Raw genomic sequence first — 18769 nt, forward strand, 5'->3', positions numbered from 1 at the left:
GTTTAATGTTTCTATTTTGACCCAAGGATAATAGAAAGTCTTCCTATTTAAATCCTGTCGTGCTCAGGCAATTGTTTCACGACATCATATCACGTCATATTCAAACACCTATTAACAACGTTATAAAAAGATTAGAGAAAATGGCCTTGATTGACCATGATTGCTATCATGGCCAGTCCTTTTTTTATATTTTATATTTGCTTTCGGCTTTCAGCTAACCTTATCCTGATCAAAAAGCGTTTCAAGTTGCCAATTTTCAAACCCATGAAAATCGGCGCAGCATTTCGAAATGCCGGCTGGACAAAACAAAGAGGTTTACATTCTATTTTCATGAGCCTTTTAGGGATTCTTAGGAATTCCGCAGGCGTGCTTTTTTCAGTCCATGTATTGAATGCGTTTAGATGAGCAAACCCTATAAAATCGTTTAATTGACGCTTTTTCTTTCAACAAGCGGTATTTTATTTCTTTATTTGTTTCTTTGGTGTTTAGTCACTCACATTACATAACAATATCGAGCATGGAGCCGATATTCGTGCTCAGTCCGAAATTTTGTAACATGATAAAGTGATTTCAGTGATCTATAACATGCAGATGATGTCCTGTTTGCTATCGGGAGCCCTATAGAACTACTTTACCTTACTTTCCTTGGATATTAAATTAAATTCAATAACAGAAATGTATTGCAAATCAGTAAAATCCAACTAGTGGTCTATTATCAATGCTGCGTTCTGATTGGTAGAGCTACTACTAGGCTATATGTTATAGTCCACTAGTAGCGAAAGGGGCGGGCTTTTTGGCGGCAAAAAAGGGTTAAATTCGAGCTTTATCGAGCTAAATTTTTTTTATTGTCGATATTTTTTTACCAACTTGTTGGATTTTACAAAAACAATTATTCCTCCCGCCCTAATGGTCTCTGATTCAACAGCCCATTCGGCCTTCGGCCTCATGGGCTATTGACTCAGAGCTCATTTGGGCTCGAGGAATAATTGTCAATGAGACTGAAAGACTATTGCCATTAATCAATACCCTCAACTAATGGAAGTTCTATTTGTTGATGCTATTGAACTCCACTGATCAAAGTCGGCATGGGCAAATATTAGAGGCTGTGTCAGAGTCAAAGAGTTCGAAGCCAGAACATTTAGTATATTGATATTGCTGTGATTAATCTGAGAAAGGGATTTAGAGAGCAAGGATCGATGAGCAACACAAATAAATCATCAGTTAAACTGTCGAGCGAGTTATCGAGCACTTCAGTTCCTAAAACCGCTGTTCCCGACCCAGGACCAGATTGGAAAACAGCGAAACTAGAATGGGGAGTCGCATGGGAGTTTCACTGTTATGGTCTGGGCGTTGCATTCGCGTTCCTTTCCATTAGCTCTGTCGCAGCCATAGTGCTGGCAAGTAAGAAGAAAGCCTTCGCTCGCAGAGTTTTTTCGATGCTATCAACTCACTGCAGGTGTTATTCGGGATGTCCCGTGCGTTGTGCTTGTTGATTGATCCATATGAATCAAAGATGAACATAGCCAACTGTCCAGTTTGGATAGCAAGACCACTCTTTGGGATCACCTTTCCTTGTTTAACCTCATCTTTCTGTTTGATTCATTTGGCTTTTCTCGAAGTTGCCAAGGTTCAACTCGTTCCTCCAAAAATTCAAAACTTTAAAGTTGTCGTCAGCATAATAGGCCTTCATTTTCTTGTGGTTATTGTATCTGACACGACCGTTGCTTTCGAGGGCAACTTGACCGAACTTTTAATTGTCTGTCAATCGTTCTTTATCGTCTGGGGATTCCTCAACCCGATCTCCTTCATGTATAGTGGTTCTAAAGTCGTCAGCCGAGCAAGAAAAATTCAGAGACAGCTTTTAGCGATTCAACAGGGAGAGATTAGAAAGGAGGCTCCAAAACCAAATAACACACACGTTTGCTGTAGAACAAGTAAAGTGGCGAAAATTACATTAGCAACCAGCGCACTAGGAGTGGCCTGTTGTAGTCTACAAGTATATTCCCTCTTTGGTGTTTACGGCATGTATTCAAAAGTTGTTAACCCAAAACCTTGGCCTTGGTTGGCATTTCAGACAAGCTTCCGTCTTGTGGAGCTAGCCATGGGGTGCACCATAGCCTACAGCGTTTTACAATCGGCGGACAGGGGTCAACACCTTTAACATTTGAAAAACTGTTTTCGATCTCGTGTAAATAGGATAAATGTAGTACCATTCAATGGTAACCCTATTGCGAACACCCGCTGTTAGAGTAGCTTTACCGTGTGTTCCTCTAGACAACAGAAATAACCTTAATGTTGAACAATATGGTGTGCACCACCGGTAATTTTACCTCCATATGGCCTGTCCCCTGCTCTTGTATCAACCGGGTCACTTTTTGTGACTCATATTTAGCATGGATTATATCGATTTCAGAATTTTGAGCAGAATAAGCGATTTCTCCTGGCAAAATACTAAGGCATCTTTTAGCAGAATTCGTGCGGAATGAGGAGAGATCATCAAAGTTGCAAACTACATACAAAGCCAGATAAAAGATCGTCATAGAAAATTCGGCGTTTCGACTCATGAGAGATATTTTAATGAGAAGAATAGGCAACTTTTTCGAACAATGCCAACAGACTACATGTGATTGTAGAGTTCTTTAGGTGTGTTATTCACTAAATAAAAGCTTCATTTTGTTAAAGGAAAATTAAGTGCCCACAACTGCCCAAGCACATACTTAAGAAAATATATTTTGTCCCTACCTATGAGAGGTGGAGAATGGCAGAGGATGAAGCAATAAAAACTTTATACAGGCTTTACAAACGTGTTATTAGTATAGGTAATAGCATGATTTGTAGTGATATTTGGCATAAATACCACAAGTGATATTTCAAAACTGTTATACTTAATTTCACGAGTCGTTACGCGAATGAAATTTGAGACAATTTTGAAATATCACGAGTGGTATTTATCCCAAATATCACGTACAAATCGTGCTATTATTTGTTTACACTACTACCCGCAAAAGGTTTGTAATTTTCACATGTAGGTATTTCAAATTAAGCTGAAATACCACCGCTCTAAGCCAATCAAATCGCAGAAATTTCTCATGTAGTAGTATAACATTGGAAACTGAGAGGATCCACAATGAAAGGCATAATAACAGCTGGTGTCTTTAACCCTTTTATGCCTTACTTAAAACAACCAAGAGTGACCAACTGGCAACATCAAATTTCTCCTTACGATATCAATACAGAATTTTGGGAATCAGTTATGAGAATCAATGAAATGATCATCTAAGGGAAATGCTTTGACCTTTTATTGATCAGTCTATTCCTCTAACGTGCAGGGCATTAGTGAAAAACTCTGAAAAAAAAAAAACAGTAATTTCAAAATGACTGTGCAGTGGCCTGTTCTAACTTTAGTTAAGCACCCCTTGGGTTAGTCCTGCCTCTTGCTGTCTTGTCTTAGTGTCATCTTCCTTGACCTTTTCACAGTTTTTTCAACTTTTTATATGGATCAGTTAAGGAAAATTCATCACCACCACTGAAAAGAGCGCCTTAAAATTAGCAAAATTGTCAAATTTGAAAGTGTTACGTCTTAAGCGAATGGAGATGTAGCTCCGAAAAGTTGTGAAAATTGACAGACGTTTGTATGGTGGGTGGGGGGCAAGTTTGTTCCCCCCCCCCCCCCCACCATACAGCCATCTGTAAACTTTTGCGACTTTGAGGAGCTATCTCTTCATTAGGTTTAACAAATCACTTTCAAACTAGGCAATTTTACTAATTTTAACCCTTTAAGCCCCAAGATCTAAATACAAATTCTCCTGACCGATCTCCATACATTTCTGTTAAGAGTAGTTGAGATAATTTGGTTTAAGATCAAAGTATTCTCCCTTTGGTCATCAATTTAGTAATTCTCATAACCTTTACTCTTGTTGATCTGCTGATGTTGTTAGGAGGAAATTGATGTTGGACGCTCTTGGGACCTAAAGGGTTAAAGGCACTCTTTTCAGTGGTGTCGATGGATTTTCCCCAACTTGTCCATGTCAAAAGTTGAAAAAATCTGTCAAAAGGTTTATTACTACCAGTTCCAACAACAGTTTCTATCTTATATTGCTGCGGGGAGGGTTCATTGTAAATTTGGTAACATACATTAATTTTTTGCCTTAGTTTTCTTTTACATTCAAATATTTGCTTAGATGTGGTATGAGTGGTAGGTCACCCAGTTTGACTGCAGATGTTTTGGCCTGTCCTTGTGGCTGGAAGAGAAAAGTGACTTGAAAACTTTGCTTGCCTTGGGGTCTTCAGCCACACTCTTGTGTTTTGACAGTTCAGGAATCTTCCCCTTTAATGAACTCGCTCCATTCAATTTTGCCCCTGAAACCTTCACATCACTTGCAGCAGCTCCACTTGTAGAGGACGTGTGCTCCGTCTTGGCTCGCTTCACTGGTTTTTCTGGGCCATCCTTAGGACTTTCACCACTGGAACTGCTAGACGATGATTCCCCATTTCTGGAGGTTACAGTTTCAGAAATCTTTGTCTTCTTAGCTTTCTTCTCCAACTTGCTTTTCTGGCGCCTTTCCTCCATCTTTGCCCTCATTTTACCCAATTCTTCCTCGCTCCCATTTATTACTACAATGTCTTGGTCTGTGAAAGGTTTGCCACAGTTGTTACACACAGTTGATGGAACTTCTTTCAGTGCTCGCTCAGAAAACACGCAGCCACATTTCCACAGAAAGCAAAACTTGTATCTTCCGTTCATTTCGATCCCAACAACAGGGCAGATAAAACGGGATGCTTGAAAATCCAAATAGCTGTCAGCATGCTCAACAGATTTCTGTTCAAAGGCAGGATTGGTGGTCAGTTTTAGCTCCTTAACATCTTTCAGGCTTCTGATGTGGCTAGCAATGTTAGTAGTGACAGACGATTTGTCGAGAAGGTATTCCAACACGGCTTCTTTGTTGTACAAGTTGCCCAGCTCACAACAAACGATGGGAGTACTTAACTCTGCCTGGCTTAAAGCACAATGGAACCACTTTGCGTTTAACTCGTAGTTTTTGTCGACTTGTTCGGGCTTCTTCTTCATCCGAACAAGTTCATCTCGTTTGGGAATTGTTCCACCATCACACCCCATTGTTCAAGTGTCTTTTTTCGCGGAGAATTGTTCCAAAACACAGAGGAAAACACTTCGAGACACAAAATGGCGGCGAGTAGTCGATGACGTACGTCCATGAACCATTGCCGGCAGGTGTACATGAAAAGGCTCGGTTACAAAGCTGATATTTGTCTATGAATGTCAAACAAAGATGGACGCGTGCTTGACAGTCGAGCGAGAACAGGACAGATTAGCAAAGAAATACACGAACATTAAAGAACATACAGACTCTTCCTTGACAGAATTAATTAATCAGATAACTAGTATACAAGAAGAGTTGTCTAAAGGTAAGAATAAAGTTTTGTTTTTTCTACGATCTGTTTGTTATAAAATTGGAATTTCATTTGGAATTGAATCAGAGAAGAAATTAATTATAAAATAGTTATAGATTTGGCGACGTGCTTGCATGGGTGTAGAACAAAAATATATACAAAAATAGGCACAGAATTACATAACTTCACTGGAAATTACTCATAAACCTGCCAAAAAAAATGACGAAAGAAAGGTATTGGTTATGACGTTTCCTCTCTGGACCCTGAATTATTATTTCTCTTTGTAGCTGGCAAAGAGGATGAAGTTTCCCCAGTACAGTTACATTTTCTCAACCAGTCATCAAGAAAGGTGAAAGACACAGTGGCCAAAGTAGCCACAGAACACAAGGAGCTTCATGGAGGGATCTCAAAAATTGGGAAAGCTATAGACAGAGTAAGTATCTCATCATGTCAGTGACATGTAACAACAATCATTGTGCAGAGACTATTTAAACCAACTATTACTTAATTTGATCAGTTTTCAGAAGGCAACTTTGACTGCAATCACGTTCTTAATACTTTGTTAAAACACTTTCAGAAAATGCAAATTTTTGCACAAGTACACCTACAGTGTAATGCTCTCCTCCACTCCTCCCAATGTTCAGTGGCGGACCTAGGGGAGGGGCCCTGGGGGCCCAGCCCCTCTCCCATTTTTAGACCAAACTGAGGCCCAAAGGGCCAAAAAAAAATTTTGGAGACTGCCCCCCCCTCCCCTTATCTCAGGGTCCCCCCCCTCTTATCTCAGGGTCTGGATGACTGGGCCCCCTCCTTATCTCAAGGTCTGGATCCGGCACTGATGTTGGTGTTATGATGGCCATTTGTTTACAGGACAAGTTTAATTTTAGGTTAAACATTTTTAAAATGTTTAACCTAAAATCAAACTTAACCTGTAAACACCAGGCAGGCAGGCAGGTGTGCTACATGCTATCTCTCCGATTTCGATGAAACTTGGCCAGTTTAAAGGGTCTACCCCAAAACTCAAAATGACAAACTGGTTCATAGTTTGGATCTTTATGGTGGGAGATAGCCCACCCAACTGGTTTAATTAGATTTTTTACCAATAAAAGTGCATTAATAACAGGCAAAAGTAGGAAGCTCTCAGGACAACTGTTTTTAACCTTTGACTATGAGGGTTTGTATATATGTTGATGCATCTTTAACGAATGCAAGAATATAAGTTTCAGTCAATTTGACTGACAGCTCGTCAATCACCGGCCTTGAATATTGGACCATCTTTTTAGCCATTCAAATATTTGCTGATTTTGAGATCAAATATCTCTCCTTGCCAGAAAGCTATGACAATAATTATAAAATAGCAAAATTATTTTGCTATTCCCTGTTTACCAACCCTTTAGTCTATATTAAACATAAAAAACATTTCTGGGCTCTGCCTTTTTTGGGCGTCAGATGCCAATTGAAAACTGCACTTAAAACAAGTTTATTTCCACTTCACCTGTCCTATAATTCAGCAATTAAGGGCCGCTGAAGTTACTAAACTGACATTTTCCAGCCTGTTATACAAGAATGATAATTGAGGAGTTTAATGCATCCTTAAACCTTCGAGATTTTGTGAGAAAATTAAAGATTTCACACTGATTAGTAATGCATGTCACCAAAATATCGAAGGCAAAATCGTAATGTTTGTGACCTCATTTTGATTTTCTCGCAAAATCAGAGATTATGCTTCTTACGAGTTAGACTATACAGAAGTCCTTCATTCAAGTGTTTATGGTCTTTACTGTGACAAAACCAAGCTGTTTTTAATTTCCTGGGCAGAATTTTCAAGGCCACATGGCAAGTGGTTGTTGACAAGCTTTGAATCACGCCAGTATATGCCAGTCATAAAGCAACGTCAACTCGCACATCTAATAACAACATTCAATGATGGGAAATTCTTCCTTCTAGCGATAAAGAAATTAAGCCCTTAAAAAGTTCATTTAGTTCAGGCTACAACCTCAGAAAAAGAATAGTGTTAATTTTACTTACCGCCGTCAATCTAATTCGTCGATCTACGCCTCGGTATTATGCATGCTGCGTGACCAGACAATGTTTGTTTAGAATCCACTTCTTTGCCTTCCAAAGCCTTTCAGAATTTTCTACTTATCTCTATAACTAATTTATCTCCTCCTATGTTCATTTTTTGTGCAAATGCAAGTGGTTCGAAGATATCCGTCACTCTCAATCACCAAGTATTACGTGACAAAAAGAAAGAGCCTGCAGTGTTTTGACCAGTGAATTTCTGGCGCCTTCCCCGGCAATTTAAATACATTCTAAACAATTTTGGGTTGTGTAGACTGGAGGAGAGGATGAAAAAAAAGTAATAACAATAATAATACTAAGCCTAAAAGAAATAGCCGCGTTGACCAGAAATCTGCTGAAATGAAGTTAGCACCCTTCTCTCTTGGAAAGCTACACTTCCTTCAGGCTCATTCCACTGGATAAGAACCCAGGAATTAGACCAGTAGGAGTTGGAGAGGTTTTGAGACGAATAAGACCATATCCACCTTCTTAGGGCCTGTTTACAAGAAGAGAGGGTTACCCTAGGAAGCAGGGTAAAGTTAGCTCTGGTTTACAAGAAATTTGCCTTCCTTAAGTTTAAGTTAAAGTAAAAACTATGGGGAACTAGTGGATGCTTTTTCTGGAAACCAGGGAAGCCATGCGATAAAATATAACATTTATTTTAAGCTGAAATAATATAGCCAAGAAAAGATAAGTAGTTGTCAAAACATGCTTCGCGTATTCACATGTTCATTTTCCACTCAGGGGTTTAGCTTCTGTAATCTAGCTACAATACGTTTTTGTTACTCCTTTTCATTATCATACTAAAAATGCAGGCTGTTTTTCAGGGCTTGTTTTGTAGTTCATACAGAAAAATATACAGCCATACGAAAGCTGAACTCAGGGTTTTCTGCCTTCTTTCCTTCACCCTGGCCCCTCCCTATCTTTAACCTCAGTTCACAGGTAGGGTTACCTTATCACTCGGGTCAACGGAGGAAAGTTGTCCAGGGTAGGCAAGTTATCAGATAGGCAGATAGGGTAACCTGCTTGCTAGGGTAACCCTACCTGCCTTGTAAACACGTCTTGTAAAAAAGAAGAAAGGAGCGAGTGCTAGAGTAGTCCTCTTGCTACGGTACCCTAGCACCAGGGTTACCCTCCCCCCTTGTAAACAGGGCCTTAAAGGAGGAGATCATGCTGGCAGCCGGCCCCCTGCAAATTTGCGTTGGCTACAGTGCGGGTGCCGAGGTCGCCATACATGCCATGGCCCAGATTTTTGATGAAGATGGTACCGATGAAATCCTGTTGGTTGACGCTAGCAAAATCCAAATAACTTACCCGGAAATTTCCATGTATATCATCCACACGTACGGAGGTCCCTTAAGATTGTTCACCTGTGGAGGAGTAGAGATCTTATCCCACGAAGGGACAACACAGAGTGACCCTCTAGCCATGCCGTGGTATGCGATCAACACATCCATCTTGATTCCGAGCCTAAAAGCGCGTATACCTGAAGTAAAGCAAGTAGAACTGGTTGGTGACTCGGCAGGAGGCAGCCTAATGGAACTGTCATACAACTGGTATAAGCTTTTTAGTCAAGAGGGAAAGAAATTTGGCTACCTAATCAATGGCTCCAAAAGTTGGCTAATAGTAAAGCCCGGGTAGTACAGACACAAGATCTAGCAGACGAGGCCGAGTTGGTGTTTGGAGAGGAGGTCACAATTATAACAACGGAAGGTCAACGACACCTCGAAACAGTCACTGGATCACAGGAATACAAAGACCAGTGATGTAGTGGAAAAGCCCAGGGTTGGAGGGAAAACATTGAGTTGCTGGTGGAGGTCGTAAAGAGTCATACCCATGCCACCCACGTCTCCTTCACAAAGGGCTACAAATCGAAATTTCCATATTTTATGCGTACAATTGACTCTTTTGAAGACTATGTAGAACCAATTGAGGAAGCGATCAATGATATTTTCCTTCCAGTTCTTTTTCACCAGACGGAGTCCCTCCCTGCTGAGTTGCGAGAACTATTTGTCCTTCTGCCAGCACAAGGGGGGTCTGGGTATACCAGACGTGAAAGCTGAAGTCTCACAGCAATACGCTGCCTCAAAGTTAATAATAGCACCACATGTAGCAGCTAGACTTGCTAAGATCAACAATGCAGGCCAGAGACAATGATGCAAACTCATGGCTCAACGCCGTAACCCTTAAAGAGCAGGACCTGACATTGAATAGGCAACAATTTAGGGACTCTCTACGCTTGCATTACAATCTGCAACTAGCGGACTTGCCGAGCCATTGCGCGTGTGGAGATTGATTCACAGTCAGCCACGCTCTTTCGTGTAAGAAGACGGGTTTTGGTGCACAAAGACATGGTGGCATCCAGAACCTTCTCACATCTCTGCTCAGCAAAATCTGCAAGGATGTCGAGGTAGAACCCCACCTTCTACCAATCGACAATGAGGTATTCAACCTAAGATGCACCATCACAAGTCCGTCCTGAGGCTGGACTGGACATAAAGGCGGAAGTTTCTGGTCACGAGGAGAGACAGCATTTTTCGATGTATGTTTTACGCATGTGAACTCAACGTGTAACCAGAACAAATCCACAGAATTGATCTTCGTGGAGCATGAGAATGAGAAGAAAAGGAAGTACCAACAAAGAGTTATTGACGTGGAAATGGGATCTTTTATCCCCCTGGATTTTGGCAGGAATGGAGGAATGGGGGAGAATGCAAACTTTTTCTGAGCAACCTAGCGGACAAACTTTCCCGAAATAAACGGCAAGTTGTATGCCAATGCCATATCTTGGCTTAAAACACACATATCTTTTGAAATTTTAAGATCCGTCCACACACGTGTACGAGGGTCCAGAACCCTTTTTCAGAAGAATGCTGACTTTTTAGATGATTTTAGTTTTAATATGAGGAATGCGGACATTTTAAAACTAGTTTTAGTATGCTTTTTAGAGTAGTTTTAGTAGACAGTATTTTTATCAGTTGGCTATAGATAGTTGTTTTAGTAGACCGTGCATTTTATTTAGGATATCTCCTTTCATGCTACATATTGTTTTTATCATTGTAATGACAATAAACGCTTTTTTAACAAATAATCAACAATAGATGTCATGGCTTTTATTTAAACAGGAAGTAAACAAGGAATATCTAGTGAAAAAAGGTCGGGTGTTTCAGTGAGGGGAGAAGGGGTCTGTATACAGGCTAGTGTTTCTCAGTTTTGGCCCTAGGGAGACGAAAACAAAAATGTAAATACCTATTTTTTAGTTCTGTTTTGTTTTGTTTATTTTTATTCATTTTCTCTTCCAGTTTAGACAACCTAAAATTGTTTAGATTTATGTAAATTGCCGGGGAAGGCGCGGGAAATTCGCTGATCAAAACATTGCAGGCTCTTTCTTTTTGTCACGTAATACTTGGTAGTAAATAATCGTGATTGAGAGTAACAGAGATCCTTGAACCACCTGCATTTGAACAAAAAATGAACTTAGGAGGAGATAAATATAGTTATTAATAGGGATAAGCAGGACATTCTGATAGCCTTTTGGAGGCAAAGAAGTGGATTCTAAACAAATATTGGCTGGTCACGGAGCATACATAATAGTGCTTAGATCAACGGCGGTAAGTAAAACTAACGCTATTCTTTTTTTAAGTTGTAGCCTAAACTTAATGACCTTTTTAAGGGCGTAATTTCTTTATTGCTAGAAGGAAGAATTTCTCATCGTTGAATGTTGTTTTTAGATAAGCAAGTTGATGTTGCTTTATGTCTGGCATATACTGGGGTGATTCAAAGCTTGTCAACAACCACTCACCATGTGGCCTTGAAAGTTCTGCCCAGGAAATTAAAAACAGCTTGGTTTTGTCACAGTAAAGACCATAAACACTTGAATGAAGGACTTCTGTATAGTTGAACTCGTAAGAAGAGTAATCTTTGATTTTGCGAGAAAATCAAAACAAGGTCACAAACATTACGATTTTGCCTTCGATATTTTGGTGACGTGCATTACTAATCAGTGTGGCATCTTTAATTTTGTCTTAAAATCTAGAGCGTTTTAGGCGTGCATTAAGCTCCTCAATTATCATTCTTGTGTAACGGGCTGGAAAGTGTCGGTTTAGTAACTTCAGCGGCCCTTTTATAGGACAGGTGAAGTGGAAATAAGCTTGTTTTAGGTGCAGTTTTCAACTGGCATCTGACGCCCAAAAAAGGCAGAGCCCAGAAATAGCAAAATTATTTTCATAGCTTTCTGGCAAGGAGAGATATTTGATCTCAAAATCAGCAAATATTTGAATGGCTAAAAAGGTGGTCCAATATTCAAGGCCGTTGATTGACAAGCTGTCAGTCAAATTGACTGAAACTTACATCCTTACATTTGTCAAAGATGCATCAACATATATACAAACCCTCATAGTCAAAGGTTAAAAACAGTTGTCCTGAGAGCTTCCTACTTTTGCCTGTTATTAATGCACTTTTATTGGTAAAAAATCTAATTAAACCAGTTGGGTGGGCTATCTCCCACCATAAAGATCCAAACTATGAACCAGTTTGTCATTTTGAGTTTTGGGGTAGACCCTTTAAACTGGCCAAGTTTCATCGAAATCGGAGAGATAGCACGTAGCACACCTGCCTGGTGCACCCACGGACTCACTCTTAACACAGAATACCCAAAAAAGTTATCGCCAGTTTCAAGAAGGTAACATCCACATTCTTTGATTTGTATTTTCCACAGAATTTTGTAGTTGACAACACAACATGCAGCCAGCCAGGTGTATTTGATGGTGACAATGCATCACTACTGAATGAAGTTATATGTGAACACCTGCTACGGCAAGGGAGATTAGATATTGCGGAACAGTTGATAATGGTAACTTAACCTTTACTGCCTTGTGTCCAAGGTGAAAGTACCCAAAAGAACCTGCTGAGTCATCACATGTGATTTCCTTATTTATTTCATTATAAGCCGAGCGATTTTTACACAAATTAAAGCTAAAGTTCAGTGAAATTTGAGCACCATAGGGGGTCTTGGCTTGAAAACAATTTTTTTTTCAGTGCATTGAAACTCCACTAAACTCTCACTAAATGGAGATGTATTCACTTATAAGCCAAGTAAACAGCAGCAAAAGATCAAATCATTAACATAATTAATCTGAATGTTGAGTTAGCTAAGCACAGAAATTCAGTCCCAAATTGTCCAAATAGCTGTCAAAAACAGGTCTCACATCTAAAACCTCACATTGGTAAGCCTTTTACAACGAGGGAACGTGTAAAACAGATGAAAGATGTCATGAAATGTGTAAACAATCCGCCATGTTTGGTCAAACATGTGCTTCCAAACATTTACCTGTTTACTAAGCACAGACAAACGCAACACGAACTGATGTGGTTTGTTTTGATTGAAAGACAATTTATGTGATCATTTCAAGCATAATGCAATGAAGACATGAGGAAAGATCCATAGAAGCAAAAAGCCCAAACAACAATTGTACATTTTCCTAGAGAAGGTCACATTTTTTTCGAAAATGTTTTGTTTTACGGTCGTTCAAAGTCTTGTAATGAATAGGTTTCAGCTTACAGCCAGGTGTTTTGGGTTTATCTTTTGTTGTTGGTTTTGCTGATTCTACAAGTTGAAAGTTTAGGGTCTCGGCTTATAGCCAAGATCAGCTTATAGCCTAATAAATACTGTAATCAAACATTGTTCTTTCTTTTTTTGTTTTTAGGAAGCTAATCTGCAGTTAGATGATTCCAGAAAAGAACCTTTTACTGAACTAAATAGAATCCTAGAGGCCTGTAGGGACCGCAACTTGGATCCAGCACTTCAGTAAGACAAATACCAATAATCGATATGTGCCACTATCTTTACTGCAAGTTAATCAGAGTAACATAGGTACCACAACTTGGATCCAGCAATTCAATAAAGCCCCGTGCAAACAAACACAACATTGTTGGCCAACATCTCCCAACCTTGTTGGATGCTACATTTTGCGTCTGTTTGCACACCCTGTTGCATGTTGTTGCGTGTTGTTATGAGTTGTTGTGCAAAGTTTGAAACCAGTCAACCTTTTGCGGAAACAAATCCCAACCTTTCTTTTGTTCTGTGATCGCTGAAGTGTAGCGTAACAATGTTGGATCCATTTGCACAGCTCTTCCAACAATGTTGGGGCCATGCACGCGCATTACATGTGGTCTCCTTGGAGATAGTAATGCAATAACTTCGCATGATACAGCAACAAGCGTGATGGGCCAACATTGTTGGGAGTTGTTTCATCCATTTGTGCACCATTGCCAACATGAACAAAACAACCCCCAACACTGTTGATGCATCCATTTGCACGTAGGTTAAGAAGAGTACCAATTATTCATATGTGTCATTAGCTTAACTGCAAGTTAATCAAAGTACCGTATCATTTTTTGGAACTTGTATCATCATTAGAGGTTTCTGAAAAGAGTAACTGCAGTCTTTCCTGAGTTATAATTCTCAAAAATAATGTATTTTCACCTTTTGCATCATTTGGTTTTTGATCTCTTTGTTTTCTTCCTTAGGTGGGCTCAGTCCAGGCACAAGGAACTCAAAGTCAGAGGAAGCTCATTAGAATTCAGACTTCATAAATTGAAGTTTCTGGATCTCCTAAGAGAAGGACATCATAGAGAAGCACTTCAATACTCAAAACACTTTGCAAGATTTGCTTCTGATCATACAAAAGGTGGGATAAACTGTATGGTTACTTTACAGTTTTAAAAAACAGTAATTGGCTCAAACGTTTACTCCACAAAATAGTCACACAAGTACTTTGAAAAAGAAGCTTGTCATGCAAATGTACAAAATCATTGTTTTAAGGTAATTCCCTTGAAAAGGATGTTCTATACAGATTTCTTTCAAACTCAGCACAAATGTCAGCAATGTATAGGACATTCAAAAAGTGCAATAAAAAGATGGGGTCACTGTGATTCTTTTCACCCTATGTGCCTGTAATTCTGACTGTTTTTTCCTAGTTGTGTGCAAAATGCTTGAAAATTGAACAACCAACAAAAATTCTTATCACGTAGCAAAAACTGAGAATTCTTGATGGCAGAAACTGCTTAGAGTATGCTGGTGGTGATAATCGTGTCCCAGCTTCTAAAAAGACCCTGTACCATATTTATCTTCATTTATCCACTGACTCAAATTTTTTGGTGCCCTGGAAATTTGGGGCTGAAGTGGAATAGGTCATTTTGCATTTGTGTGCTCAGTGCCTTACCCTCTGAATATTTGCAAGGCTGAAAGTTACCTTGTTTTATTACAAAACGTGCATGCAAATGTTACTATTTTCATGCTAACGAAGGAAAACAGGAAGGTTTGTAACAAAACAAAGACACCTCCCACCCTGCTTCTAGGGCACAGAGGCCTATCCTGGCTACTGCCTCTTTTTATCGATCCTGGTCTCAGAGGTTTTTAGTGATTTTTCTCCACTGATTTTTCTCTGTGTGAAAGGGAACGATCTGCAAAGGGGTGAAAGTAATTCACAAAGCAGTGAGGAAGAGAAAAAAGTTTTCTCTCTTCCTTGCCACTTCGAGGCTTGTTCCCTCTCACGCTGAGAAAAATCATGAAAAACCTCTGGGACCAGGTTAGATTAAAGGCTCACATGGCTTACACGGCTGTGCTCTAGTGGCACCCAGTGGCCCCTGGACCTTTACTTCTACTCTTGGACAACTATCATCATCATAATTATGTTGGGCACCTTGTTTAACATGGGTCGCGGGCATTGAGCTACCTTTCGATATTTTTTTAGAGCACAGCTGACCAGAATGTTTTCAAAATAGTAAGGTGTAAATTACATGTTTACTCAGTTGCAAGCTGCTCTCTTTACTCATTCAACAGAAGTACAACAGTTGATGGCTTGCCTCCTGTACAGCCGGACAGGTCTGGAAAATTCACCCTATGCCTCACTACTCGACCCAGTTCATTGGCTAGACATCTGTGATATATTTGCAAAGGATGCCTGTGCATTGTTAGGTTTGTCACTGGAGAGTCCACTGCAGGTGTGTGTTACAGCTGGCTGTGTGGCACTGCCATCACTTCTTCAGCTCAGACAAGTTATGCAACAGCAACAGGTTGCAGGTGTTTGGACATCCAAGGATGAACTCCCGGTAAGCAGCTTGTCATCAAATGTTTGGTTGTGTAGTGGCTAGTTTTTTGTATTTTTGTCGATTTTGTTATTTCCAATTTGCATGTATATGTAACTACAACTGTACAAGCTCTATACTTCAAACTGGTAAGAAAGTAGTGTTTTAACATCAGTCACCACCAGATCTCTCTTTTACAGAAATGTGTCAGGCAATCATTATCAAGGCTGTTCTCTAGCATCGCCTGGTGACACCCTGCTGGTTCATTTGCTCTTGGGAAACTAGGAAATCTTAGATTTTGCATAAAAATCATATCCAGGGAACCCTGTGTTGTAACTCCTGAAGGATTATCCATGGGTATACATAAAGTTGACTTGACTACCATAAAATATAATCAATTAAATGCCTGTACTTGAATAAGCGCTGCTCTCGAATAACCGCCGTTCCTTTACCAAAAGTAATTTAATATGCGCCGCGGCGCTAATTTGGGTATTTACAAATTAACACCCCACCTTTTTTAGGGTGCTTGATATACGACCAACTCAAGAGTTCTAAAGTTTTAATGTAGGGAAACTCTTGAAATCGGGTTCATATAACAGTTCGAGGTGTACATATTTTATATTAAATTGTACATACCTAGTACGCGCCTCACTTAATTCTCTCTATATTCCCCTCAGTGTTTTTATCCGTGGTTGAAATAAGCGCCACACCTATAACAGGGAAAATGAAATATGCGCCCCGGCACTTAATCGATTAATTAATTTAGTTGAATTTGTATTTTCAGGTTGAAGTTGATCTTGGTCCTCGGTATCGCTATCATTCACGCTTTGCATGTCCAATTCTAAGACAGCAATGTACAGATAGTAATCCTCCAGTGCGACTGTCATGTGGACATGTTATCTCTAGAGATGCTCTCACTAAACTCACTAATGGAAACAAGTACGCTTATAATACAAACAATGAACAATTATTGGACGAGGTTGAGCAAAATATAATGATTTGTCAGTCGCGAGCTGATCAATTATTTGCCGAAGGCGAAGGCTGATGCAAATAATTGATCTGTGAGACACTGACAAATCACGATATATTGCGATAACTGAGTTAAATAATTGTTTTATGATTCGATTTTAATGGATATCTTCGGGAACCGAAGCGTTCTGCCATTTTTCACGTAAGAGGAGAAAAGCGTGGTTTCGTTTCGTTTACGCATGAACAGAATTTTATTTGCAGCCAAACTCTTAAACCAAACTCAGTTGGATGGCGTTGCGCATGAGCAGACCATTATTTGTGGGCAGTTTTTGCAGGTCACGTGGTGGGCTTTCGGCCAATGAAAAGGAAGAACAATTTGAATCGAATGATAATTTGGGTTGTAAATGGTTGTCTTAATTGACGTGTCTGGTTTCGATTGGGCAGTAATGTATTATATTTTGTGGCTTCATGATATCCTTTGGTTTGTAGTCATAATTTATGCAGGGCTCCTTTTGATACCAGCCAATAGCTGATAGGGCTAACCTGCCTAAATAAAGTTGACTTGACTTGACTCGGTGTACGTGCAGAGCTGTTGTTTTGCTCCTAAGACATTTTTTACGTCGACTTCGTGGTTGTTTAAACTGCCTATTTGATGCGTAAAGCAATTTGGGTAAACTTTCAGTTTTTCACTCAGTTCACTTGCATATCAACTGGTATCATTAGTAACCATTACGCTTCTTTTCCTTTATTAGAGTCAAGTGTCCATATTGTCCTCTGGAAATGACTCCAAGTGATGCCCGTCAGATAAATTTCTACTAACGAAAGCCTCACCCAAATCCCAGGACATGCTCCCTGCTCCGAGGACGTTGGCATTCTCCTGCTGGCTACACACGCCTTCTCTGGGTCGTCTAACGAGACAACGGCTCTGTAGGAGCTGGGACAGTGGCTGCTTTATAGGGCCTAGTTAATGGAAGGCCCGTAGGGTACTCTTTTGTATAAGCTATATAAGTTTGTTCGGCGCCAAAAAGTGTGGTTTTTGAGCCCTTTGTTCTGGATGTCGATAGCGAAGGGTAAGGTTTTGTACTCTCTGGAACTCGGGTCTGGAATGGGGCACGTTTGTTTATCATTCGCTCGCTTGAAAACAATTGTGCAGGTCTGAAAGTCACATAAATTGGTTTGAATTAAAGTAAGGGTTTCAGAAGTATGCCATACACTCCACCGGCAGCCGGCAGGGCTGTCACTAAGGATCGGGGGCCGGGGATTTCCCCACGGCTACTATGAGCACGACCCCCGGCTCCGTAGGAAACAAAAGAAATTCCTAGCTGTTCAATTTCCCGGCTACTAATTGTATATACCCGGCAACTTGAAATCTTAACGACAGCCCTGCCGGACACCTCAGGGGCGGATCCAGGATTTTTTTTAGGAGGGGGTGCACTCGTCTCTTGCTCTCCTTTAACACCAATAAACCACATAGGTTTTTTTTGGCAGAATAGATGTTGTATTAGAAAACCGCAGGTCATCACAGGGGGGGGGGGGTGCCCACCCCCTGCACCCTCCCCCTAGATCCGCCCCTGCACCTTACTATCCAGTACTATGTCAAAGGTTGCTCCTCCAGATACATTCTGAGACGAGAAAAGATTGTCTAAAAAATAAGTAAGTAAAGCATCTTTTCATCAAGCCTGGTCTGGACTTAAATCTCAGCTAGGGCGATTATCAAAAATGTACATAAATTTGTAGTGTAAACATGTATTTAATACGTCGTGATTTTCGTATACTCATGTACACGACACAGTTCCCGGTGAAAAAAATTAAAATTTAGAAACTCGTTTCAGATACTCGAGTTTTGTTGGTAACTTATGGGTTGCTTACGAAACTAGTTTCGCCTCCTATGTATGTGTTACGTACCTTATACTAAATTCCTACGAAACTCTTTGAACTTTGGACCGAATTTGTATTAAGATATAAGGATTGTTGTTTAATCATTTTAAAATAAATACATATCTCACCGTCACATTCATTTGGACACAAATTTTAATTTGAAACTATTAAATACATCTACCTAAGTTTGGTTGTCACGAAAAACAGAATTCACTGAAGACCCTTGTATTAAAGGAAGTTTTGAAAAAATCAATGAAAACGCATCAGTTCTTTGTATTTTTACCTACACCCGCGTCTTACACACACTACCCACGAACTACAACAAGTTTTGCTCGTTTCCTTTTAATAAAAGAGCAGTGGTCTCTCA

The 18769-nt window shown here is 40.0% G+C and overlaps 2 protein-coding genes and 1 pseudogene across 2 annotated transcripts; 2 read left to right on the plus strand and 1 right to left on the minus strand.

Annotated features, from left to right (window-relative positions):
- Positions 1-969: 969 nt before the first annotated feature.
- LOC140934144 (proline-rich transmembrane protein 4-like) lies at positions 970-2399 on the plus strand (annotated as a pseudogene).
- Positions 2400-2553: 154 nt separating this feature from the next.
- LOC140935693 (replication termination factor 2-like) lies at positions 2554-5212 on the minus strand. Its single transcript, XM_073385265.1, has one exon. It carries the CDS (start codon positions 5114-5116, stop codon positions 4178-4180), a length of 939 nt encoding a protein of 312 aa, XP_073241366.1. The 5' UTR covers positions 5117-5212; the 3' UTR covers positions 2554-4177.
- A 50-nt stretch (positions 5213-5262) lies between these two features.
- LOC140935692 (E3 ubiquitin-protein ligase RMND5A-like) lies at positions 5263-18357 on the plus strand. The gene is made up of 8 exons (XM_073385264.1): positions 5263-5424; positions 5697-5842; positions 12185-12319; positions 13173-13273; positions 13996-14156; positions 15311-15579; positions 16340-16494; positions 17277-18357. The coding sequence occupies exons 1-8, from the start codon at positions 5289-5291 to the stop codon at positions 17341-17343; spliced, it is 1170 nt and encodes a 389-aa protein (XP_073241365.1). The 5' UTR covers positions 5263-5288; the 3' UTR covers positions 17344-18357.
- Positions 18358-18769: the final 412 nt, after the last annotated feature.

Source organism: Porites lutea, chromosome 4 (assembly GCF_958299795.1).
Source record: "Porites lutea chromosome 4, jaPorLute2.1, whole genome shotgun sequence".
In the NCBI taxonomy this organism is placed as follows: Eukaryota; Metazoa; Cnidaria; class Anthozoa; order Scleractinia; family Poritidae; genus Porites; species Porites lutea.